The sequence below is a fragment of the Prunus persica genome, chromosome G6 (genome assembly GCF_000346465.2).
Source record: "Prunus persica cultivar Lovell chromosome G6, Prunus_persica_NCBIv2, whole genome shotgun sequence".
Lineage (NCBI taxonomy): Eukaryota > Viridiplantae > Streptophyta > Magnoliopsida > Rosales > Rosaceae > Prunus > Prunus persica.
Genome location: NC_034014.1, coordinates 1095632 through 1117718, shown reverse-complemented (window position 1 = coordinate 1117718; position 22087 = coordinate 1095632). Strand labels below are relative to the sequence as shown.

At 37.9% G+C, this 22087-nt stretch overlaps 4 protein-coding genes across 5 annotated transcripts; 2 read left to right on the top strand and 2 right to left on the bottom strand.

Annotated features, from left to right (window-relative positions):
* Window positions 81-6191, top strand: LOC18773573 (receptor-like protein 2). 2 transcript variants are annotated; one of them, XM_020566688.1, is made up of 3 exons: window positions 81-2448; window positions 2577-2852; window positions 4525-6191. In XM_020566688.1, coding segments are annotated over exons 1-3 (2505 nt in total). In that variant the 5' UTR covers window positions 81-220; the 3' UTR covers window positions 4526-6191. The 2 variants fall into 2 exon arrangements, with proteins under 2 accessions (XP_020422277.1, XP_020422276.1); XM_020566687.1 differs by lacking the exon at window positions 4525-6191 and having other exon boundaries at window positions 2577-3013.
* On the bottom strand, window positions 3116-7862 carry LOC18775627. Its single transcript, XM_020566689.1, has 3 exons — window positions 7152-7862; window positions 6307-7057; window positions 3116-4370 (listed from the first exon to the last, which is right to left on the bottom strand). Exons 1-3 carry the CDS (start codon window positions 7466-7468, stop codon window positions 3363-3365), a joined length of 2076 nt encoding a protein of 691 aa, XP_020422278.1. The 5' UTR covers window positions 7469-7862; the 3' UTR covers window positions 3116-3362.
* On the top strand, window positions 11285-14099 carry LOC18772431 (non-structural maintenance of chromosomes element 4 homolog A). Its single transcript, XM_007205243.2, has 7 exons — window positions 11285-11773; window positions 11877-11957; window positions 12195-12447; window positions 12543-12633; window positions 12756-12972; window positions 13063-13154; window positions 13536-14099. The coding sequence occupies exons 1-7, from the start codon at window positions 11569-11571 to the stop codon at window positions 13782-13784; spliced, it is 1188 nt and encodes a 395-aa protein (XP_007205305.1). The 5' UTR covers window positions 11285-11568; the 3' UTR covers window positions 13785-14099.
* Window positions 14118-18424, bottom strand: LOC18772294 (enoyl-[acyl-carrier-protein] reductase [NADH], chloroplastic). Its single transcript, XM_007205255.2, has 13 exons — window positions 18158-18424; window positions 17301-17614; window positions 16625-16734; window positions 16467-16522; window positions 16301-16385; window positions 16169-16216; window positions 15555-15629; window positions 15373-15484; window positions 15239-15290; window positions 15093-15144; window positions 14942-14999; window positions 14626-14724; window positions 14118-14540 (listed from the first exon to the last, which is right to left on the bottom strand). Exons 2-13 carry the CDS (start codon window positions 17575-17577, stop codon window positions 14386-14388), a joined length of 1179 nt encoding a protein of 392 aa, XP_007205317.1. The 5' UTR covers window positions 17578-17614; window positions 18158-18424; the 3' UTR covers window positions 14118-14385.

The window sequence follows — 22087 nt, the reverse complement described above, 5'->3', positions numbered from 1 at the left end:
GGACCATGTGATGTGATATGAGTATCTTTGATTCTAATCTAATCCAAGATGGTATTTAAGACTTTGAACTACAGACTTTGACTTTAGGACTTTAAATGCTTGGCGTTTTCATTTCTCTTTCCTGGCTAAAGATTTTAGTTTGACTTCTTACAATGAAGACGTATATTTTGCATATAAATATACATACAAACCTGTGAGTGATCTAAATCTAATAAGAAACATGGTACCTCAGCCTCCTGATCATCAACCAATCTCTTATGGCTTCCTTTTCATCCTCTTCTTTTCTTCCATTATATCTGCAAAATATGCATGCGAGCTGACTGAACGCAGCTCCCTCATGTCCTTCTCTCTCTCTCTCTCTTCCCCTCCATTAAACTGGACTTCAGTTGATTGTTGCCAATGGGAAGGCATCACTTGTGATCAAGATGGTTTGGTCACCCAGTTGCTCTTGCCTTCCAAAGGCCTCCAAGGAGGTATTTTTCCCTCATCACTTGCAAATCTCACACATCTCACCCACCTCAATCTCTCCCACAATTCGCTTTATGGTTCACTAAATCAAACTGGATTCTTCTCGTCCTTAAACCGTCTTGAGATCCTTGATTTGAGCTCTAACCTTCTCTCCGGAGAGCTGCCAGCTTCTCTACCATCCAGAAATGTGATCCGGATGGTGGACTTGTCCAGCAATCACCTCCATGGCGAAATCCCATCTTCATTCTTCCAACAAGCTTGGAATTTAACTAGTTTCAGTGTCGGGAACAATACCTTAACCGGGTCTATCCCGTCCTCTATTTGTCTTCATTCTTCTCCCTCAATTAGGCTATTGGATTTTTCCTTCAATAAATTCAGTGGCAATATTTTTCCCGGACTAGGGGCATGTTCCAAACTGCAGGTTTTTCGTGCTGGTTACAATAACATTTCGGGTCTACTTCCAGATGATATCTATAATGCTTCAACACTTGAAGAAATCACATTGCCTCGCAATTCACTGTATGGAGCCATAGGTGAAAGAATTGCCAACCTCACCAACCTCACAATCCTTGACCTCCAATCTAATGGATTGAGTGGTCTACTCCCTGCAAGTATTGGTAAGCTATCCAAACTGAAACTCATGTTCCTTCAATTCAACAACCTACAAGGTTCTCTGCCCCCATCTTTGATGAACTGCACAAACCTTGTTGAACTCAACCTGGGACTCAACCTTTTTGAAGGAAATATCTCCACCCTTGATTTCTCCAAACTTGTTAAACTAACCGAAATTGATCTTGGCCATAATAACTTCACCGGTTTCTGGCCAGTAAGTCTTTACTCATGCAAGTCCCTGAAAGCGATTCGACTGAGCAAAAACAATCTAGAGGTGCAGATACAACCTGAGATTCTTTCACTGCAATTCTTGTCCTTCCTCTCGATCAGCTATACCAGATTGACCAACGCCACGGGGGCAATAAAGATCTTAATGGGTTGCAAAAGTCTCAAGGTGCTCCTCCTTTCATCAAGTTTTTATCTAGGGGAGGAAATTCCAGCTCTTGATAACATAGATGATTTTGATGGATTTCAAAATCTCCAAATGCTAGATTTGAGCAACTGTAAGCTCAGTGGTCAAATACCTGCATGGTTATCCAAGCTCAAGAAGCTAGAGGTCTTGATTCTAAATTTTAATAGAATCACAGGGCCAATTCCTAGTTGGCTGGGGACTCTTCCAAGGCTCTTTGTTGTAGCCTTGGGATCAAATCAAATTTCAGGTGAAATTCCAAAAGAACTTTTTAGGTTACCCATGTTGGTATCTGAAAAAACTGCAGTTCAAGTAGATGACGATGTTCTCGAATTGCCTATCTATACATCGACCAATGGAACACTTTTGCAGTACAAATTGTCCTACTTTCCTCGAGTGTTAGACATAAGGAACAATAGCATTAGTGGGAGCATACCTATTGAGATTGGACAATTGCAGCTTCTCCAGATGTTGTATCTTAACACGAACAACTTCTCGGGGACCATCCCGGAGCAAATATCCAACCTCAAGAACTTGGAGGGATTGGATCTTTCCATGAACCATTTGTCTGGAAACATCCCATCATCATTGGCAAGCCTTAGTTTCTTGAAATCTTTCAATGTCTCATACAATGATCTCCAAGGATCAATCCCGACAGGCACTCAGCTCCAAAGCTTCAATGCTTCTGCATTTGAGGGGAATTCAAAACTCTGTGGAGCCCCACTTCCAAATGAGTGCCACCCAAAAAATGGCCCTGATGCAGAGCATAAGAACAACCAAGATGTGGACAATGGGCACCAAATTCTGTGGTTTGAGTTATCTGTTGTGCTTGGGTTCATTGTAGGGTTCTTGGGAGTCTGTTGCTCTTTGCTCTTTAACAACACATGGAGATACAGATATTTCCAGTTCCTAGACAATGTTCAACATAAGCTCTATTTGATGCAGAGAAAGCTTAGAAGGTAGAGTGCTATACTGTTTTTGCTTTTTCTATTAATTGGTTTTAGTATTTCTGTCATATTCTATTTGTTTTATGATGCTTAATTATTTTTCGTTGTTTTTCTTCTTCCACTTGATTAATCAAACACAGGGTGAGAGTTGACAGACAACTCCAAGACCAAGTCCAAGTCTCAAACCAAAGGCCCGAAGTTAATAGCAGCAATCTGTACAGTGATACAGATGGTAAAAATTGGTCAGAATTTGCAACCCTCACAAGTCACAATGCTGCCAGACCACCTCCCTTCAATGATCCAACCAAAGAAGATCCCTACGCGTCCCTCGGCACAGAAGAAGAAATATTTTTTGATACAAGCAATATTGAAGGAGGAGAGATTCAAACACAAGATCTCAGATTTACGGCTAACTAGTATGAGTTCATTACCTCTTTTGTTTATATTTTTTTTTTCGGGTAGGGATATCTGTTGTTTTCTGTTAATGACATGGGTTTTTCTTTCTTTTTTTGGATGAGTAAATACTTTCAAGTTCTTTTGGTGGATCAGAATTATAATCAGGCAATCATTTTGGTCACTCCGTTTTTTATTTTTTCGAGGGTTTTGGGCCTAGCTTCTCTCCTTCCTACTACTAGCAACAAAGCCCACACTACAAGTACAAAATAAGATATATAAAATAAATGGAAACTAGAAAACGGACCTCCTCATTGATGCTACACATCAAAACCTTTGTATAGGCAATGGATGCCACAAACGTTCTACAAGTTCACAATACATCTATGTCTGTCTCTCTATCTCCTGTGTTTGATTCTCGCCTTCTTGGGCGAAAAACTAAAAGACACTACGAAAACCTAGCATTAGCAACAAAACGAGAGCAGAAACCCAAAACACACCAAAAATAATTTACAGGATACAAACAATGGCCATCACCTCCTTGTGCGCTTTCTAGGCCTTCCTGCACTCCCCATCTGATCAGCCTCACCATTGCCTCTCCCTCTTTTCCCACTTCCATTTCCAGCCTCTGTGGTCTCCGGCCTTTTCGGGGGTCTCCCAACCCCTCTCTTTGCCCTCCCACTGCTCTCCTCGTTTCTTCTTCCCCCTCCTCTCCCTCCCCTCCTCCCAGTAGAACTCCGGGTCACCCTCTTTTTCCTCTCGTCCGGTTTCGTCTTCCCCTTCTGCTTCTTCTCCTCCTCCTCTACCATGCTATCCTCACTCTCACCACCCTCCGAAACATCCGAGCTCCCTCTCTTCACTACGGTGCTCGTAGAGTTCTGCTTCATTCTCTTCAAGAACGTCCTTGCCGCGCCTTGCTTTGTTGTCTTCGCATTTTCGATCTTCTCCATTTTCATTTCCTCTAAACCATCATGGGAACTAAGCTCATTTCCACCATACGCATGCTCCGTTTTTCCCACATTCTTGCTGCTGCCCCTCCGCGACCCCCTCGGCCCGCCTCTTTCTTGGGTCCTTTTCTTCCTAATCCCCTTGTCCTCAACCTCACTCGCCTTTCCTTTCTCTTCAACCTCCCCTCTTTCCCTTTTATCTCCCTTCCTGTTCTTCGCTCCGCCACCTCCATTGGCAGAACGACGTAAACCACACACAACAATGGAGGGCTTGCTGGGTTTCACAGAGCTATCGGGTTCTATCTTGGGTACTTTGGATTCTAACTTGGGTGCATGGAGCTTTACCGTATCGATCGCGGGTTGTGGTTTTGGTAGCTGGTCCGTCATTTCCTTTAGCACAATGGCTCGTAGCTCTTGAGCTGCCATGTGCTCTGGAGAAGTCTTGCGCAAGAAAACGACGGCGTTGTTGAACAGGAGGAGGAGGTCGCGGAAGAACTTGTGGGTGCAATCTGTGTAGACCCCTTTGTTAAGCCTGGATTGAACCTCATGCAGGTCCATGTGTTGCCGGATCAAGCTTTTGTATCTTTCTGATTCCTGCAAAAGTTGTATGCTTCTTTATTAGAATATAAAGAAAAGAATATATATATATATATATATATATATAAATTAGCATTTGGTAGTAAAAATAAAATAAAAATAAAAAGAACTAATAAGAGTTAATGGTTATGGTTTGGTTATTTTGTCCCAGGAGGAAAATACGAGGGTAAGGGTACTATGGTAATATCGCGCTCCAAAAGTGAAGGGACGAAACCCACTAAAATAGCGAAGTGCCCATCACCTGCAGTTTTGGGCTTCAGGAGTTGTACCGTACACATGTGTAACATTCCACAAGGTTGGCCCATCACCTGATTTTTTTGTATTTTGTACCGTAACAAATCGGTTGGGATTGGACGGGAGAAATTCTTTTGTACGCCGAATGCACCGGACAATATAGTACACACTATAAATAGATCCCCACCGTACAAAAAGAACTATCATCATCCACGCAATGTGCACAAGCTAATAATTTTCGCTTCATAGAGTATGGTTTTCTTTATTTTTTTTCATAGAAGAGTAAGGTTTTGTTATATATAGGAAATGTGAACTATTTACTTTGTATACTTATATTTATATCATTTTAACAATAAGAATAATATGCTAATGCAATCCACACCCACTAATGGTTGAAAGCTTCGCGCAGCTAGGTGCGATTGATAGTAACACCCCTCATATGGTAATACGTTACCTAACTTCTAATCTACCAACCCTCATTCCATGTATCTCACCTTTTCTATTTTACGTATATCATATTTCACATGCAACATGTACGTAAATTCGGCCATTCAAAACTGTTTAAACAATGCAGAAGTTACATATTATTTTTTGTTTTTTTGGTCAAAAGCTTATTGGTGCAGATCCCTAATAACAATATCTAAGAAATGTTTTTGTGAGAGAAACAAAAATTATAAACAGAACCTTTAAAATATATACCTTATATAGAGAGAGGAGAATTTTCCTGAATAAAGGACCACCCTTGAGGCCCATAAATACGAAAACTTCCAGAATCTAACTATTTTTCTCATATGTCCTTGGCAAGCTTAGCCATGTAACCGAAAATAGTTGTATATACGTATATAGGTAGTGCGTAGAACAATTTCTCCTTAAACACCATGAGAATGATGATTGATTACTAGGGTGCATGTATCCAAGACTCTAGATCTTATGATTAATTTTTAACTGTTAATACATGTGAGTTGCAATACAAGACTCGCGTACCTTTATGGTTAAAAATTACCTACATCTTAGTCACAGGGGCTAACCAAAAAATTTGGAAAAATAAAACATATAACTTTCGAAATTGAAAAAAGGGCAAAAAGGAACGAACAAGACCATCAAACTAACACGTCCCATGACTGTCCAACACACTCCGTAATTTTTTAACACCTCCTCCTTTGGGGCTGGACTGTTGGAGGGGTTATAATTATATCCTCTTAAGTACTCATATTTAAACTCCCTAGTGGACCCCACCACTCCCCTAAGGCATAAGCTACCCTTCATCAAACTCTTGACCCAGATTTTGTCCTCTATCGTAACGCTCATGTGCCGCACGCTAACATCCTCACCAATTACACCAGACCATCCCAAACAAATTTTTCATTTAACCCTATTATCCTGCAGGTTTGAGTTGAGCCTAATCATAAAGTACCAAAACACCCCCATTTTATTCCCCGATATGACAAAATCACCCTCAACTTCGTGATGTGTCACGCTCTGATTGGTCCAGCCCCCACGACATCTAAATCTAAACTGACAGTCACCACCTCGTCCAGTAATTGCGACCTCCTTTCCCATCCCTTTTTGCCAAATCTTCATTTTCCGAGTTTTTGGATTATTTTGGGTAATTATTAGTTTTTTTTTTCATCTTGAGTTGCATATTATAATTATACACGTCAAAATTTGTTTTTGGAATAATTGGAATATTTGTCAATACCTGGCTCCGAAGCCGACGCTCGAATACGGAGCCGAGCCGATGCGAGCGGATTATCCGGATGACCTTGATCAACGGCTCATGTTTAACCAGCTTAGGCTTAATCCCTTTGCTGGTGGCGGGAGAAACTTCGTCACCCTCGGCCTCTTCGCCGCTGCTACTCCTACTCCTACTCCTTCTCCCTCCTCCCTCACCACCTCCGCCTCCACGACGTCGTTTCCTCTTCGACAAGCTCGCTGAACTCTGCACGTCGCTGTTCTGCTTCGACGCCACTCCTCCCCTCTTTCCCTCCCGCTTCGACTCACTCACCGATTCCCAAAACTCGTTCGACTCGCCGAGTTGAGTCGCCCCCACCGTTTCACCACCTTTTTTATTGTCTTCCTTCTCATCGTCGATTACTTTACCGTTAACAGAGCAATCGCGATCCGGTTCGGTCCGGGTTCCAGTTCGAACCCGATCTGGTTCGTTTCCGTCCGGTCCGGGCTCCTCTTCCTTCGATTGTTTTGCCACGACGCTGTTTTCTTTCGCTTCGCCTCGTTGGCTCGTTGAATTGGACTCGTTGAAGGATCGGTTCTCGCGCTCGTCGGAGTCGAAGTCTTCGCCGGAGTTTGTTTCGCCGGCGATATTCTCCGGTGAAGCCTCTAGCTGATCCTCTCCGCCGCTTTGGAGATCGTTGTTAGGATGGGCCTCCGCCTCCTCCTTCAAGCTCCGCTCCCTCTCCTCCTCCAACCTCTTCACCTTCAACTCCAACGACCTGTAAAACGACACACAGACAGAGTCTCAGATCTCAGACCATTAAAACGACGACCTCTCACACTCAGATCTCTCTCAAGAGACGCGGAATTTACACGATCGAAACGTCGCGACGGTGGACCTCATGGCGGAGCTCATCGACTCGAAGGTTCCGGAGCTCGTCAACCATTTGGCCCAAGCTGTGCGATTGGTTGTCGTTTTTTGATACGAATCGTCGTTTGAGGTCGTCGAACTTGTCTCTACAGTCCTGAGCAGTGAGGAGCGTGGAGGCAAAGGTGGAGGAGCTCTTGGTCTGGACCTCCATGGCGACGGAGTCCCAGCTCTTGGTGCCGTGGCGGTTCACGGCGCACACTAGTAAAAGCTCCTCTAACGTGCCCCATGGGTGCCCGCTCGTTCCGTGTTCCCGGGCCATTCTCCTCTCATTTCATCATTCGTTTTTCAAAATTAGGGTTTTTGGTTTTATAGTTTCAGAAACAAAATCTCAATTTTTTACAAGGATGATGATGATGATGAATGTACAGATTTATTATGTTTGTTCGTCGCTTTTATATTTCCATCTAAGTGAATTATAAAACTTTTTTTTTTTTTGGTTTTGTTTTTGGTCTCTTCGTGTTTCGGCTTGACAACGCCAGTAGGCTTTGTAAAGCTCGCATTCTCGCTCCACCACCACGTTGGGCCTAAGACTATACTACCAATTGGGTTCTTATTTTCCATAAATTTCTATATGGAATTCGAAATTACCCATTTTACTCCCGCCATTTCGAGTAAATTTCGTAAATATCTCAAATTATATACTCATGGTGTTAGTAAAATTACAAAAATTTCCCATATTTTTAAATTTATTGGAAAGACAGTATGAAATAATATAATTATTTATATTAAATTATGGGACAGACACATCATCTAATGTGGACTCAAGATAAACGAATAACAGTCGACAATCGTGAGTGATTCAAGATACAAATAAGGTATTAGATACGAGAGTTATAAGTCTAACCGAATCTTTTGAAGAGACAATCATTTATGGCTCCACATAACTTGTAATGTAGGGCAATGAAAGAAGTGCATTGTTTGCCACGACCATAAACGATTAAACAAAATTCAAAAGGAAAATATTTTGCAATGATAAGGTAACGACAAATTCTATAGATTTTGAAATAACAATCAAAACATGAACGAATCCCCATTACTCTGGAAGTTCGAAAATCCCAAATATGGGCTAGAGCAAGATTCAAATTAGGGCTACAAAGAAACTTGTATATAAAAGAAGCGAAAGTTAGCAAAAGACCGTCAATGCTAGTTTAGTACAATAATTGCACCTTAAACTTCATTAATTTAAGTTTTCGTATCAATTATCAATTTTTTATTTTTTTATTTTTTATAGCTATGAATATACAAGTCTATTTGTAAGCAAAATGCTAACGACGCTTGCTTAACAGAGTGTCTCTACATGGACTTGTTGACACCTCATGATTCAAGAATTAATGCTAGATTTTACTCAGTTTACATGATAAATATGTGGTGGCAACAAAAACCTTGTAAGAATTATCTTTTTGAACAAGTCTCATTAGCATTTATCCTCTTTGTAATATATCAACTCATTGTTTCGTAGTAATCAATTTATGAGCGATCCCAATCATAGCCGCACCAATAAACATTTATCCTCTTTTAAGTTTATATTGTGTCAACCCGATCGAACTATACAATCCGATTATAGTGGGTTGGGTTGGATAGGCTTACAAATGAGCAAGTCTTAGGTTCAAAAAATCATAAATTGCTACGTACGTGTTGGAGTTAAAATTTAAAAATATGCTTAATTTTGAGTTAACCTAACTGGACCTCCCAACTTGATCATAAAAAGTTGGTTGGTCTAAAAATGAGCTAGTCTTGGGTCCAAGAATTCATAAACTGATATATATTGGGTTGAATTACGGATTAAAACTAAAACCGATCCAACGCAACCCAATTCATGTCCACTCCTATCATATAATATTATACACCATATTTCTCATTGTCTACCAAACTAAGTAAAATGTTAATTATATTCCTTTTAAAGTAAAATAAATTTAAATTTAAAGATGGGATATATAGCTTAAGGGTAATATAATAACTAAATTTCGACCCCCAAAAAAAAAAAAAAAACTAAAATTTCAATCTTTGCTCACCATCTTTTTCTGTCTCACATCTTCCCCTTTTTCCGCTTTAGTTGTTTATTGCAATAACTTCTTGTGTTGCATGTGTAATATGTATAAGAGTTGGTTGTAATTCTGTGTATGTAGTCATTTCAAATCCAAAATATTCCACTATTGCCAAATCATAATTTATATATTAATTTCTTTAATAAATGTGTTATATAATTAGTAATTCAAAAAATTTAGTAATTTATGGATACAAACATCACATATGTAGTGGAAGAAGACATAAACATAAATTTTAATTGTTATTAAACTTGTTCTAAGTTAAAATGATTATGTACATATTTTTAGGGTGCTGATTTTCCTATTCTCATTTTGTTCACTTATGCTCCCTTTTGTTTTTTTAAATACTTTTTTACTATGACATACAAGAGAGTGTAAGTGGACAATAGAATAGTGAGAACATACAATTTCCAACAAAATGAATGTAAGTAGACAAAAGATAAGTGAGAAAATCAACTCCTTATTTTAAACCAAAACAAGATTTCTTTTTTATATACGAGATCTATCCACATGTGCTAGGCATGTGTTGGAAGTTACAACACAAAACAACTTTAACAAAAAAAATTTAAAAAAAAGAAGAAATTTTGGGAGAGAGAAATTTCATGATAAATAAAAAATTTATTTACCATATTACTCGTAACTTCTAAGGGCTCGTTCGGTACGAATGACTGTCTTGGCATGGACTATAATTAGGGACTGTCTTGGATTGGCTTGGCCTAACCTAAACTGGATAACAATTGTCCTTCGTTTGGTGTATGTTTGGACTAAGACTAGATTTTTTTAAAAAAATTATAAAAACATATTAAAGTGAATTTAATATTATTTTTTTGACTTTTTTTCTCTCTGCATCTTCTTTTCTTCTTCCTCCCGCGAATTGCTTCTTCTTCTCCATCCTCTCTCTCATTCTCTTCTTCTTCTATTCTTCTTCTCAATATATGTTTCTCTTTGTTTTTTTTTTTTTCGAAATTTTTTCTCTTTGCTTTTTTTTTTTCCAAAACTTTTCTCTGTTCCCTTTTTTTTTTCCTGAAAATTTTATCTTTGCTGCTTCTCAATCTGTCTTCTACTTCTCACTCTGCTTGCACATTCATCATCGTCTCACAGTCACCATTGTTGCACAATCGCCATGTCCACAGCCCATAGTTCAAGCTGCGAAGTCATTATCTCCAATCGATGCTCGCTGAAATTGACTGGAATTGACTGCGATGTTGTATTGGGGGTCACTGCGTGTGGCTGTGACGGTGGGGGTTTGGATCAGTTGCAGGTGCTTGGGTGGTCGGTGGTTGTGGAAGGTGCTTGGGTGGTCGATCGTTGCGGCAAGGGCTTGGTTGTTGCAAGCACTTGGGTTGGGACTAGCTTGTCCCCCCTCTCCACTCGGGTCTCGCTAAGAACACCTAATGAGGTGTTTTTGGTGGGGCCAGTATTAACAGTCCCACTTAAAACTAGTACCAAGTCAAAACAAACATGGGATAAAAATTTGTCTAGTCCAATCCAAGCTTAGAAGGTGTAACAAACGAGCCATAAGTTTATTATGGAAATTGTTTAATACTAAAATGACAAAATTGACATTTTGTCCATACAATACAAGTTAAAAGGAGAATTAATATGTAGAGGGAAAAAAATTACATAAGTGAAATAAGTGAATTAAATCTATATATATAAAGCAAAAGGCATAGAATGGTGAAACATTCAAAATACTAGAAAATGCCCTTGGTTAATGCAAACATTAAGAATTCAAATTATTAATTAAATGAGGATAATATGGTAAATTCACACTTTTTCATATTTAAAAAAATTAAAAGAAAAAGAAATGGCAGATAACGGATCTTATTTTTATGGAACACAACTACCCATTATCTTTTTTAATTCTAAAATAAATTTACTTATTTTTTTTAAAAAAACCTCTTGCAAGCGCGGAAGCGCGTGCAGAAAGGCTAGTTTAAAGAAAACCTCAAAGTTTTTTAAAATTTAACAGACATATAAAATAAGAAAATTAATATGTTTAGCTAATTTTATTTTAATTATTCATTTTATATATCTGAACTGCATTTTATGAGCGAAGAGAAAAAATCCCCTGCCCGAAAGAAACGCGGAAGTCGAATTTTAACCGAACTAATTTGCGTTGAGCGGGAAATGCACCGCCCTCTCCAAACCGTGAAAATTTTCGATATTTAAAAGAACTCAAACTTAATTTCCAGCTCTGCACTTCCTTCTCGAATCTTCATTAATTCAAAACTCTCGAATCTGAGTTTTGAATTTGAATTTAGGGTTTCTCAGAGCTTCGAAATTAAGTCGCTTCTCCAAGAATTCTGGTACGATGCCCAAGTCTGCGAAACGCCAACGGACCCGAAGCCAAAGCGGGGACGTTGACGACGCCGAGCAACTCAGAGCCGTGAAGCGCGAGAGGGTCAACGCCAACGCCGGCCGAGTTGAAAATGAGTCGGATCTCCCGAGTGAGCAAGACTCCGTTCAACGGCGAACCCTTCGGTCCGACTACCTTGCCGTCAAGAACCTCATCAGTGGTATGCATTTCGACTTATCGGAAATATGTGTTGTTAAAAAATAAAAGATTTTTGCATTTCCAATTGTTTTAGTTTAAATTTTAATTTTTTCCTTTTGTTGCAGAGAAAAGAGATGATTTAATGTGTCCAGAGTCGGAGAGGTTCTGTCTAATCATCAATAAAGTTGAGAAATTGCACGAGCAAGGTATCCCCAATCACTTTTTGATTAAATCATCTGTGTTTTATTCCTAAGAATTCATCAACTTTGATCTTGAATATTTAAAGCGTTTATGTTATTTTATATTTTATTTTTCCTTTCGTTCTGTTGTTGCTTAATGAGAAGGCTGAGTATTTGTGAAAGAAAAATGAAATTTTTGTATTTCTTGAGCTCGTATGTTGATTTTGAATAATAAATTTGCAATGCCCATTTGGCAATTTTCAGTTCAGAAGCCAAGGGAACAAGTAGCAGATGCAGAGGCGCTGCTGGACATCACTAACACACTGTGGACGTCTGTTAAGTCACAGTCCAGTGCAGGAATTAGCCCATCAGACTTTGTTACTTGTGTGCTTAATAATTTTAAGCAATTAAATAGTTCATTAGCCAGCCAAGAGGATGCGCCTGTCTCAATTAAGTGGAAGGATATTGGACTTGCTGTTGCACCCATTTTCAAGAGGGCTCATGGGTGTTGTACCATGTGAGTTGTTCTATGATTATGTTATGTGTGAAGATTTATTGTGTGACGTTGCCTTGTTTCTATACTAACTCATGGTTCTGCTATTTTTTCTTAAGGCTTGGACCCATGAATACCGAGTTGAAGCAAAGGAAGGCTGTGGTTCGCAGCAAACATGCAAAGCCTACCACAACTGATCGACCTGATGAGGTAAAGTTGATTATATTGGCTGTATTCTGTAGAAATCATACTCCTTTGTCTTAGAAGCATTTCCTACAATTTGTACGAACTTTGCTGATGATATGTTCACGTTCGTGGTTTATATGCAACAGATAGATGATACTCAGGGAGAAGAAAAAACTGATACTGACAAGAACATGTCAACAATGTTTGACATTCTTAGAAGGAACAAACGGGTTAGACTTGAAGGCTTGATACTAAATAGGAAGTCTTTTGCACAGACAGTGGAGAACTTATTTGCTCTGTCATTCTTAGTCAAAGATGGCCGGGCTGAAATAACTGTGGATGCAAATGGTTCTCATCTTGTTTGTAAGTAGATTATAAAAAGCATACAAATTGATTATATTTTGTGTTTTAGCAATCATTGCTTTTGGCTAAGTCATTATTTCTCTTTTTCAGCACCTAGGAATGCTCCTGCTGCCAATTTAGTGGCATCACGTGAGGTGGTTTATGATCATTTTGTGTTCCGATTTGATTTCAAGGACTGGAAGGTATGGTAACTAGCCATTTCTTCAGGTTTAATGTTTTATTTAATATGTCTTGCACCATAAGTTTCATCACAGAAGCATGTTCTTGCATTATTTAGTAACTGGAAATAAGCCCATCTCAGTGTCAAAACTGCCAAATTTGTAGAATTCATTTGGTATTTTGTTAAAACCAACTGTTTGAGAAACTATAAACATAAGATACGACTGCATATACCGAGTTGAAATTGAGTTCTTCTTGTCAAATTATATTGATCTTTATTTTCTCTTACGGTCATATAAAAAGAAAGTTGGCATCCTAGTCTTTATGTGCATCACTCTCCCACCGCATCCTTTTCATGCTTGATTGTCTGCCCTTTTGTGAATAATTTTTTTGTTGCTTTGCAGTTAATGAAGGATATGTTGCCTGTTGGTGAGGAGCTGATGCCACATAGAAGCCCGCCAAACTCCTTACCTGCATCTCAAGAGGAACCAGCAGCATACAGTTCCCAAACAGCCTTACCCACAACCCCGATTCGAAAACTTTCCAGAAATCGTGGCCGGCTTGTGCAGGAAGAGTCAGTTGTAGAAGAATCTCCTGAAAATGATGATGCTGCTGGAACCAATGTCGTTCGCAGGAGTAAGCGCAAGCTTTGATGAAGAGAGACTAGCTAGATAACTGCCATTTATGCTCTATGGTTCAGTAATTTCAGTTACCTGCTCCATGTCTATTTGAGTATTATAGTGTAAATTGGATTAGGAAGATTGCCTTGTATTTAGAAGTCTGTTTTGCATTAGGCTGGCTTTTGATGTTTTGACCCTTTTGGAGTTCGTTGACTTGTGACACTAGCGTTCTACTCATTGTCAGCGTACTCTCTACTGGACTCGGGATTGTATTGTAAAAATGTGCGGGCTTCATGTATATTATGTTCCTTGTGACATTAGAGAAAGAAAAATATAACTTTTGTAACATTATTGCTTCATCCATCCTTATTCGGAATTTTTCTTGTTATTTTTGTCATCCATCCAGCGTCAACCACAAACTCTTTAAGTTGATTTAAGCATTTCAAATAAAGGTTCTTGAAAACTGTTACAGTCCCTAGGGTAAAATTTCTCTCATGCCAAAATGGGGCCGCCGGACAAGACATCTGAGGGTTGGGGGAGGGCACAAACTAACGGCATTTAGTCGTCTACAGTACAACTCATCACTTTTGGATTATCATTCAGCCAGCCTGCCTGCCAGATGCCTCTATCATCCTCAGTGCTGAGCCTTTGGAATATCGAGTTTCTCGAAAATTGGACTGTCAACTCCCACACCCATTGCATTCAAACCATTGTCTACATATATAACACCGCCAGTAATGGCAGAGGCCAAAGGTGATGCCAAGAACGCAGCTGTGTTCCCTACCTCCTCTGTTTAATGAGATTTGTGACTTCAGTATCTATAACAGAAAAAGGGAAGAGTAAAATAAAATTGAAGAGGAGACTGGTAAATTACCTGCAGACAGTTCTTTTTGTAGAGGTGCATTGGCTGAGGAATAGTCAATCATCATATCAATAAATCCTATTGCTTTTGCAGCACGGCTTCTCAGTGGACCTGAGGATTCAAAAACAGAAGTTGAGGTAATACTAGCCAAATGAAAAACCTCCAGGAAGCTTAACACCTATGTAATTCAATAAATTTTTTAACGAAGCTCCAATCATGGTTGAGAGCGAAAAGATCTTCCAGACATCACCAATATAAATGACCACAATAGTCCATCCATGACGATTCCACTATTAATTTAATCCATAAGATATAGGATATACGGTACCAGCAGATATTGCGTTGACTCTAATTCCCTTCCTTCTCCCAGCTTCAAAAGCAAGAACCTGAATAATGCCAAAATTCATGTCAACACAAGCTTGGAAGGAATGGAAACCGGGATAAATTACATGTACAAAGTGCATGGAAGAAAAACGCACTCGAGTGTCACTCTCAAGAGCAGCTTTTGCAGAGCTCATACCTCCACCATATCTGCAAAGGATAATTCAAGAATCCATCATCATGAAAAATTAGCAAAAGTAACTCCATACACAAATGTGAAGCAGACAATGCATAGAAAAGATACCCAGGAATGATCCTCTCGGAAGCAATATATGTAAGAGAAATTGATGAACCACCTGTAACCACAACATTCTAATTCAAACTAAAGAAAACACAAATAAAAGAAAACAATACTGGATAACAAATGTGGAAGCTTGCCTGGATTAATTATCGGGAGGAAATGCTTGAGTAGAGAAACATAGGAATAACTCGATGCGGATAGAGCAGCAAGATATCCCTTTCTCGATGTCTCCAGCAGAGGTTTAACTACCTATTAAAGAGAACAATTAATACGTGCCAAGAAAATAAGGATAGAAATTCCATCATGAGTATTAACGTACCTCTGGTCCATTTGCAAGTGAGTGCACAAGAATGTCAATGCTGCCAAAATCACTCTTGACAGATTCAGCAGCTTCCTGCAAAACATAAAATCAAGATTCAATAACAAGAAAAACCATATGCTGTTTGAAGAATTATGTTATCTGTACATTTAAAAGCCAACTTAAGAAAAATCTGAAACCCCTCATCTAGATCATCAAATTGGAATGTTGTCAAACGACAGTCTCAATAGCTATTGAGGGATGAGATGCTGAATATCAGACAACATATGATATTAAAATTCAACATTTTGGAAAGGCAAGAGTAGCAACAATGAAATTCCTTACAGCATAAACAAAAGATAAAATTCATGACCAGTAGAATGCAAGACTTAAACTACAAGGAAAGAGGAACTTAGCCAAACTGTTTCTAAAGTTGGTGGCTGAATGTCATGGATCCTCATTCAGTTCCATTTTATTAGGAAGTGATCTCCAGGGAAAGCACAAAAAGACCTGTTACTTTGGCACTGAAATTATGTTCTAATTTGTTGTCTGTCCATGTTTAACCTTAAAACTAGTCTAATGCTCCAACATACAGAAAAACTTTAAAACAAAAACTAAGGCAGTTTAATTCATACCTGGACAGTCCATTTACTGGATCCTGCATAGCGCTTATTTGTTTTTATCTGCATGAAGGAACACAAAAACACATTAAGTATATTTGACCATTTTCATCTTTTAATAATATAAACAATATATTTCTCCCTTACATCCTCTGGAACATCCTCAGGGTTGTCAAAAACAGCATCTAGGGGATATATCTTGGTAATCTCCATTAAAGAACCATCTGGTAACCTGAAACATCAAATGTCTTGTCAGAAGCTATTCATCAAATTTACCGGCTAACACTATTCAAAACCAGATCTAACATCTTACACGCGTGATTCATCAAACTTTCCACGTCGCAGGCTGGACTCAAAGATGTTCAGAGCCTGCATATAAGCTCTTCATAGTCAGTGACTACATCATTATCAAAAATTAAGAAAGAGAAAAAGGAATTTATGAAATCCTGGATATCAGGCCGATCAACTTACAGGCACCCACGTGCCCACAAGAATTTCAGCACCTGCAGCAGCTAGAGATTTTGCAATTGCCCAACCATATCCATTATCATCAGCTACACCAGCGATAAATGCCCTCTTACCTGCACAAGGAATATTTATATTTAGTTGGAAAGGTATAGTGCTCATCAAAAGGCAGGTACCTAATTGCAATATGGACAACAACTTGGGCACATATACAGTATTCCAGATCAGTAAAAATCTAAAAGCTAACATTTGAAGGAAATATTCTGCACAAACACCATCACCATTTAAAATTTACTGTATTTGATCAGATAAAACATCATCGTGAGAACAATGCTGTTCCTCCAAGCATATTCTGTATAGCTACAGTCAACCTTCCCAAGTGTATACATCCAAAACAAGGAGAATTATGTAAATAGAAAACTGAAAGCTGATGAGTACAAACTTTCAGCTTTCTTTATTGCAATACAAAGATCCATGATAGGAAAACAAATCATTACCACAAAATATGACATAAAAGTGAATTAAAAGACAGAAATCACCAATATGAGCTATCTTTAACAAGAAAAGAAGAGGATAATGAAAAAGCAGCAACAAGTCCATTATATTAAGGAGGAAGGAATGAACTTAAAACAAATCAGTACCAATACGAGTGAGGGAGCAGAGAGGTAAAAAGAAAATTAACCTTTCAAATCAATTGGCAACCCTGAGGCAGGCTTGTTTTCACTAGCTCCAGCCATCGCCTTTGTAACAAACTTATCCATTTTTAGAGATGATGATGTAAAGCTCCGGTGGAAAGGTTGTGCAGATGCTATATGGCATGCACTCGAAAGCTTAGTCCATGAAGCCAGCTTAAAATTACCATTAAGCATTGCAGCACTTGACACAAAAGCTCTACGAGAAGAGGACATGCAGGGTCTGGCAGTTGCCATTTGCAGGCTGGAAGCAGCAGTTGTTGCCATCTTAAATAAATGGAATCTCACTAAGGAGAAAAAAGATCTACATAATGCACAAAATCAGAATTAATATTCACAAAGCCATGAAGGAAAACTATAAATAGAAGTCTTAACAATAATAAAAATGTTTTTTATTTTTTTTTTCCTGTTTTAAATAAAATGACTTCCATTGTTCAACTATTACTTGCACTACCAAAAAAACGCTGGTTTGTCACGCTAAGCTAAACAAACCATTTTGCAACAACTCTGAACCCAATGAGGAAAACCCAGATTTACCCAAAGCAAGCGGAACCCAGCAATTTAAGACGCATACATTTTCCAGTGAGGCTAAATCCAGAAACTTTTGGGAAAAAAACATAGAACTACAACAGTAAAGCTTCAGTAACCGCAATAATATTAACGTACGCAACCATCCCCACCTTAAACCCCAGAAAATTCCAACAACAGTGTATCACATCTGAAGAAAATCCAAACTTCAACTACATTTCACACAAATCTCAGCCGCAAATAACTGATCTGAAACAAGCATCCACAACAGCAACAATAGTAACAAGTAAGAAGATGAATGCCTCCATAAATTTCTTACCTTTGTGCAATAGAAAGCGCCAATGTGGAGAGCAGGAACGGCAAAACTGTAAATTTTATATTCAGAAAGAAAAGGGTAGTTGGAACTGGGAAGGACCTTGGTCTTTTATCGTTCTTATCAGGTATTAATTTGTGAGAGAGAGAGAGAGAGAGAGAGAGAGAGAGAGAGAGGGTACTTGGAAAACAAGAGGGTGTCGATGAAAACTATGATGTGTTTTTAGAGCGAGAAGGGGAGGTCAGACTCTGGAGTGGAGTGGGAGTCAAAGGAACTTGCAAAGTTTTTATTTATTTATATTTTTCCCTGCTTTTGAAAAAAAGAAAAAAAGAAAAAAAAAAGACTTCATTTTTCAAATTCTTCTAAACTCATACATAAACTTCTAAAAATCCTACAAATTACTTACAAATAAGGGTGAAAGTGTTGGATTCATTTATATATATGATTTATCAGGTCATTCACCTAATGTTTTAAGTTAGTTTTTGACATACTTCTTTTTTGTGTTTTTATAAATTTTACCTTGGTTGGAATAGGTGTGAACTAAAAGTGCATTATTGAATATAAAATTTATTTTTGCTCATTTTCGTAAGTCAACTTCTTGGCCTTGGATCAACATTTCCGGTGTTCGGATGCGGGGAAGATCTCTATGAAACTTGTTCCAATGAATGTTGACTACAACATATCCGAATTTGAACTCCATTGAACAAGTATAGTCTATCCAAACGATCCAACATTGATCCTAACTATGAAATTGCGGTTTGGACCACATTTACCTTTATTGGATGTCACCTTCAATTTTCTATTTGTTACCACACCATTTGGTAACAGTGTTTCACTTAGATAAGCTGGAATCTCTCTCAAGATATTGAAAGTCAAAGAAATGATGAAAGTGAAGACAAGTGGAGAGAGTGGCCAAAGAATTTTGGGTAAAAAGTGAAGTATCATATGAATTAATAGGTTAGAAGAGAAAAAGAAGAAAAGAGCCAGGGGAAGAAATCAGTTCATCACTCTCTACACTTTGCAATTTTTGATTTTTAGGGAAGGAGGAGAGCAAGGAACAAACAAAGAGAAGGGAGAATGACATGATAATTGGATAGAACCTTGGAGAGCCTTGAGGTAAGGATCCAAGAGGTTGAAGATGCAATTCTCTTTATCCTCCTTGTTTTTAGTTTATCGTTTTATTAGTCCCTGAACTTTGACCCGATTTGCATTTGAGTACTTCAATTTCCAAAATGGTTCCCGTGGTCCTTTAACTTTAGTTTCGTTTGGACAAATGATCCTGCCGTCAATTTTGTTAACTTTTTCTGTTAAATGTAGGGGAAGATTTAACAAAATTGACGGCAAGACCATTTGTCATAACAAAACTGAAGTTAAAGGACCACGGGAACCATTTTGGAAATTGAGGGACTCAAATGCAAATCGGGTCTAAATTCAGAAACTAATAAAACGATTAACCCTATTTCATTTTATTTCTTTCTTGTATTTTCTTAGTTTCAATGTAACTTCTTATTTTTCTAGGGCTTAGGTTGAAGCCCTAAATATGATTACACTTTTGTTTTGATGCTTTGAGTTTATGAATTTCTAGATGTTGTTGATGAATTTTTTTTCACTAAATTAATCATATGCTATGTGTTTGCTTCCTTTGATTGATCACCTTATGTTGTATACATCTAGCTAAAGTTGAGAAGTTGTGTAAGATACCCAAGAACATAATTTCTAATTAGCAATAAATGATTGAATCCTTTCTAAGTGAGCATTATGTGAATTGGTTTCTTGACAACAATTGATAAATTCATCTTCACTAAAATAATCTATCCTTGATATATGTTTTTTATTTATTGATAACCCTTGAAAGCATACTTCCTATGATTGTTGAGATTATATATACTTCATGTTTTCCTAAGCAACTAATGGATGAAGTAAGAATCATCCATGTGAATTGGTTTCTTGAATGCCTAATGTAAACACTATGCTATTAGAGTTCTTGTGATGTTCATATTCTCTTCAAACTTAATGAGTTTTTCATATGTGATTAAATTGAAGTACTGAATACATCTAGATGATTTTATGGGAAGCACAAGTATTGTAGCACTAAATACGCACGTTACTTATTTTAGAGAGAATCATGCGTCTTGAGCCACTAAACCCGGTCTTGATTGTGAACATCTTCGTCAATGTGTCTAGAGTTTATTTGCTTTGAGTATTCAATAACATGAGTAAAAGTGCAGGGATGACTTCCAAGTGTTCTAGTTTTAGTTCTCCTAGATTACATTTTGTCACTTATGTTTGTTAATGTTCTTAGTTAGCATTTCTTTTCACTGGTGTTTCTAGAATTAGTTTCTCATTTCAAACCACCCCTATGTGTCGTGTGTTTGAAGTGTGATTTTAGCTTTGGAGATATGTGACAGTGTAATTTTGTTTTTCTTTCTTTTTTTCTTTTCTTATTTTCACTAGGAAATCAAATGAAATTAGGCGATCCAATCCTTATGGGATCAACTTCACACTTACATAGCTTTATTACCAACGGTCGTGCAGTTGCAAGTATAATGTTTGTTTGAAATAATGTCTATTTTGCAGGTTGCCTAAAACATCACAACATAAACCACAAAGTTTAAAAGGGGTGGACTCAAATTTGCAAGGGTCTTGTAAGTTGTAACTACGGTTAGGAGCATTTACTATGCATGGTGCACCCGAGTTCTTCTCTTCAAATTCCTCCTTCACCAATATCGCTTATATGAAAAGAAAAAAAAACGGCAGACCAAAATTTGATTAAGAAAGAAGAAAAATAAACTAAAGCAATCCAATTATTGAAATTTGTTAAACTTGAAAGATGCAATTAGCATGGCTAAAACCATGGAGATGTGACTTTTATGTACTAGCCATAGCTGTTGGACTCTGCTAAAATGTCCAAAACCTAAAATCATAGTCTGTAAAATGTAAAAACCTTAGAATTATATGATGTATACAACCACAATGAACTCCACTGAAAACCCAAATCACAAGAGGCCTTAAATTGATTTAGTATGTTATTTTCTAGTCAATGCTCATTTCCCAGAAGTTATGCGACATGTTTGCATTTGGACACGCTGAAGTGGACCGACCAAGTGGTGAGTGCTCGTATAACTGTTATATAACAACCTTCCATGGTCGTGACACGAAGTAGACTCTGTCTGTAAAGCAATAAATGGCCAGTCTCCAGTTTCTAGACTAGACCCCACGAACAACCCATTAGAATATCTTCCATCTCTTTTTCTTCTTTTGGGCTGACTGCAAAAACTCATCTCTCTCAAATCAAAGCTCTTGGTTTATGCATTTGAAACATACAGGAGAATTTCTAAATCAGTCCCGAAATCTGCATAGGAGAATTTATGTATATATATTGTTACCTCATCATTTAAAACTGTAACTGTGAAGCATATCGAAGTTAAAAGAGCTTTTGATAAAAATTTGGTTTGGGTGGTGGCCATTTTTATCATTTCCCTCCAAGAGGATGGTCTTGAGGTACTCTCCTACACCTTCATGAAATCATGTTGTTGGCATAATAATCACATAATATGTTAGTAGCTTGGACTGTATTATTTTTGACCCTTTTTTCTTCTTCTTTCAAACAAGATTTTACCATCATTGAGGTTTTTAAAAAAGTTGGGATGGACAAGATAAAAAGATTATTATTATTATTATTATTTTTTCTTTTGACAAACACAAAGACTTATTTAAGGTGGAAGAGAAGAGATATCATGGAAATGAAGAGTTAGGAGGATTGCATTGCACCCGAATGTAGGGGGATTCAGAATCAGTTGTGTGGTTTAGAATGTTTGTTTAAAAATCCAGAAATTTTAATTTAAGTTAATTTATTTCTGTGGGGAGAAGGCTATGCCTGCGCACTTGTTGCTACTAAAAGAGAAGCTAAAATCCTAATAAAAATGAGTGTACCTG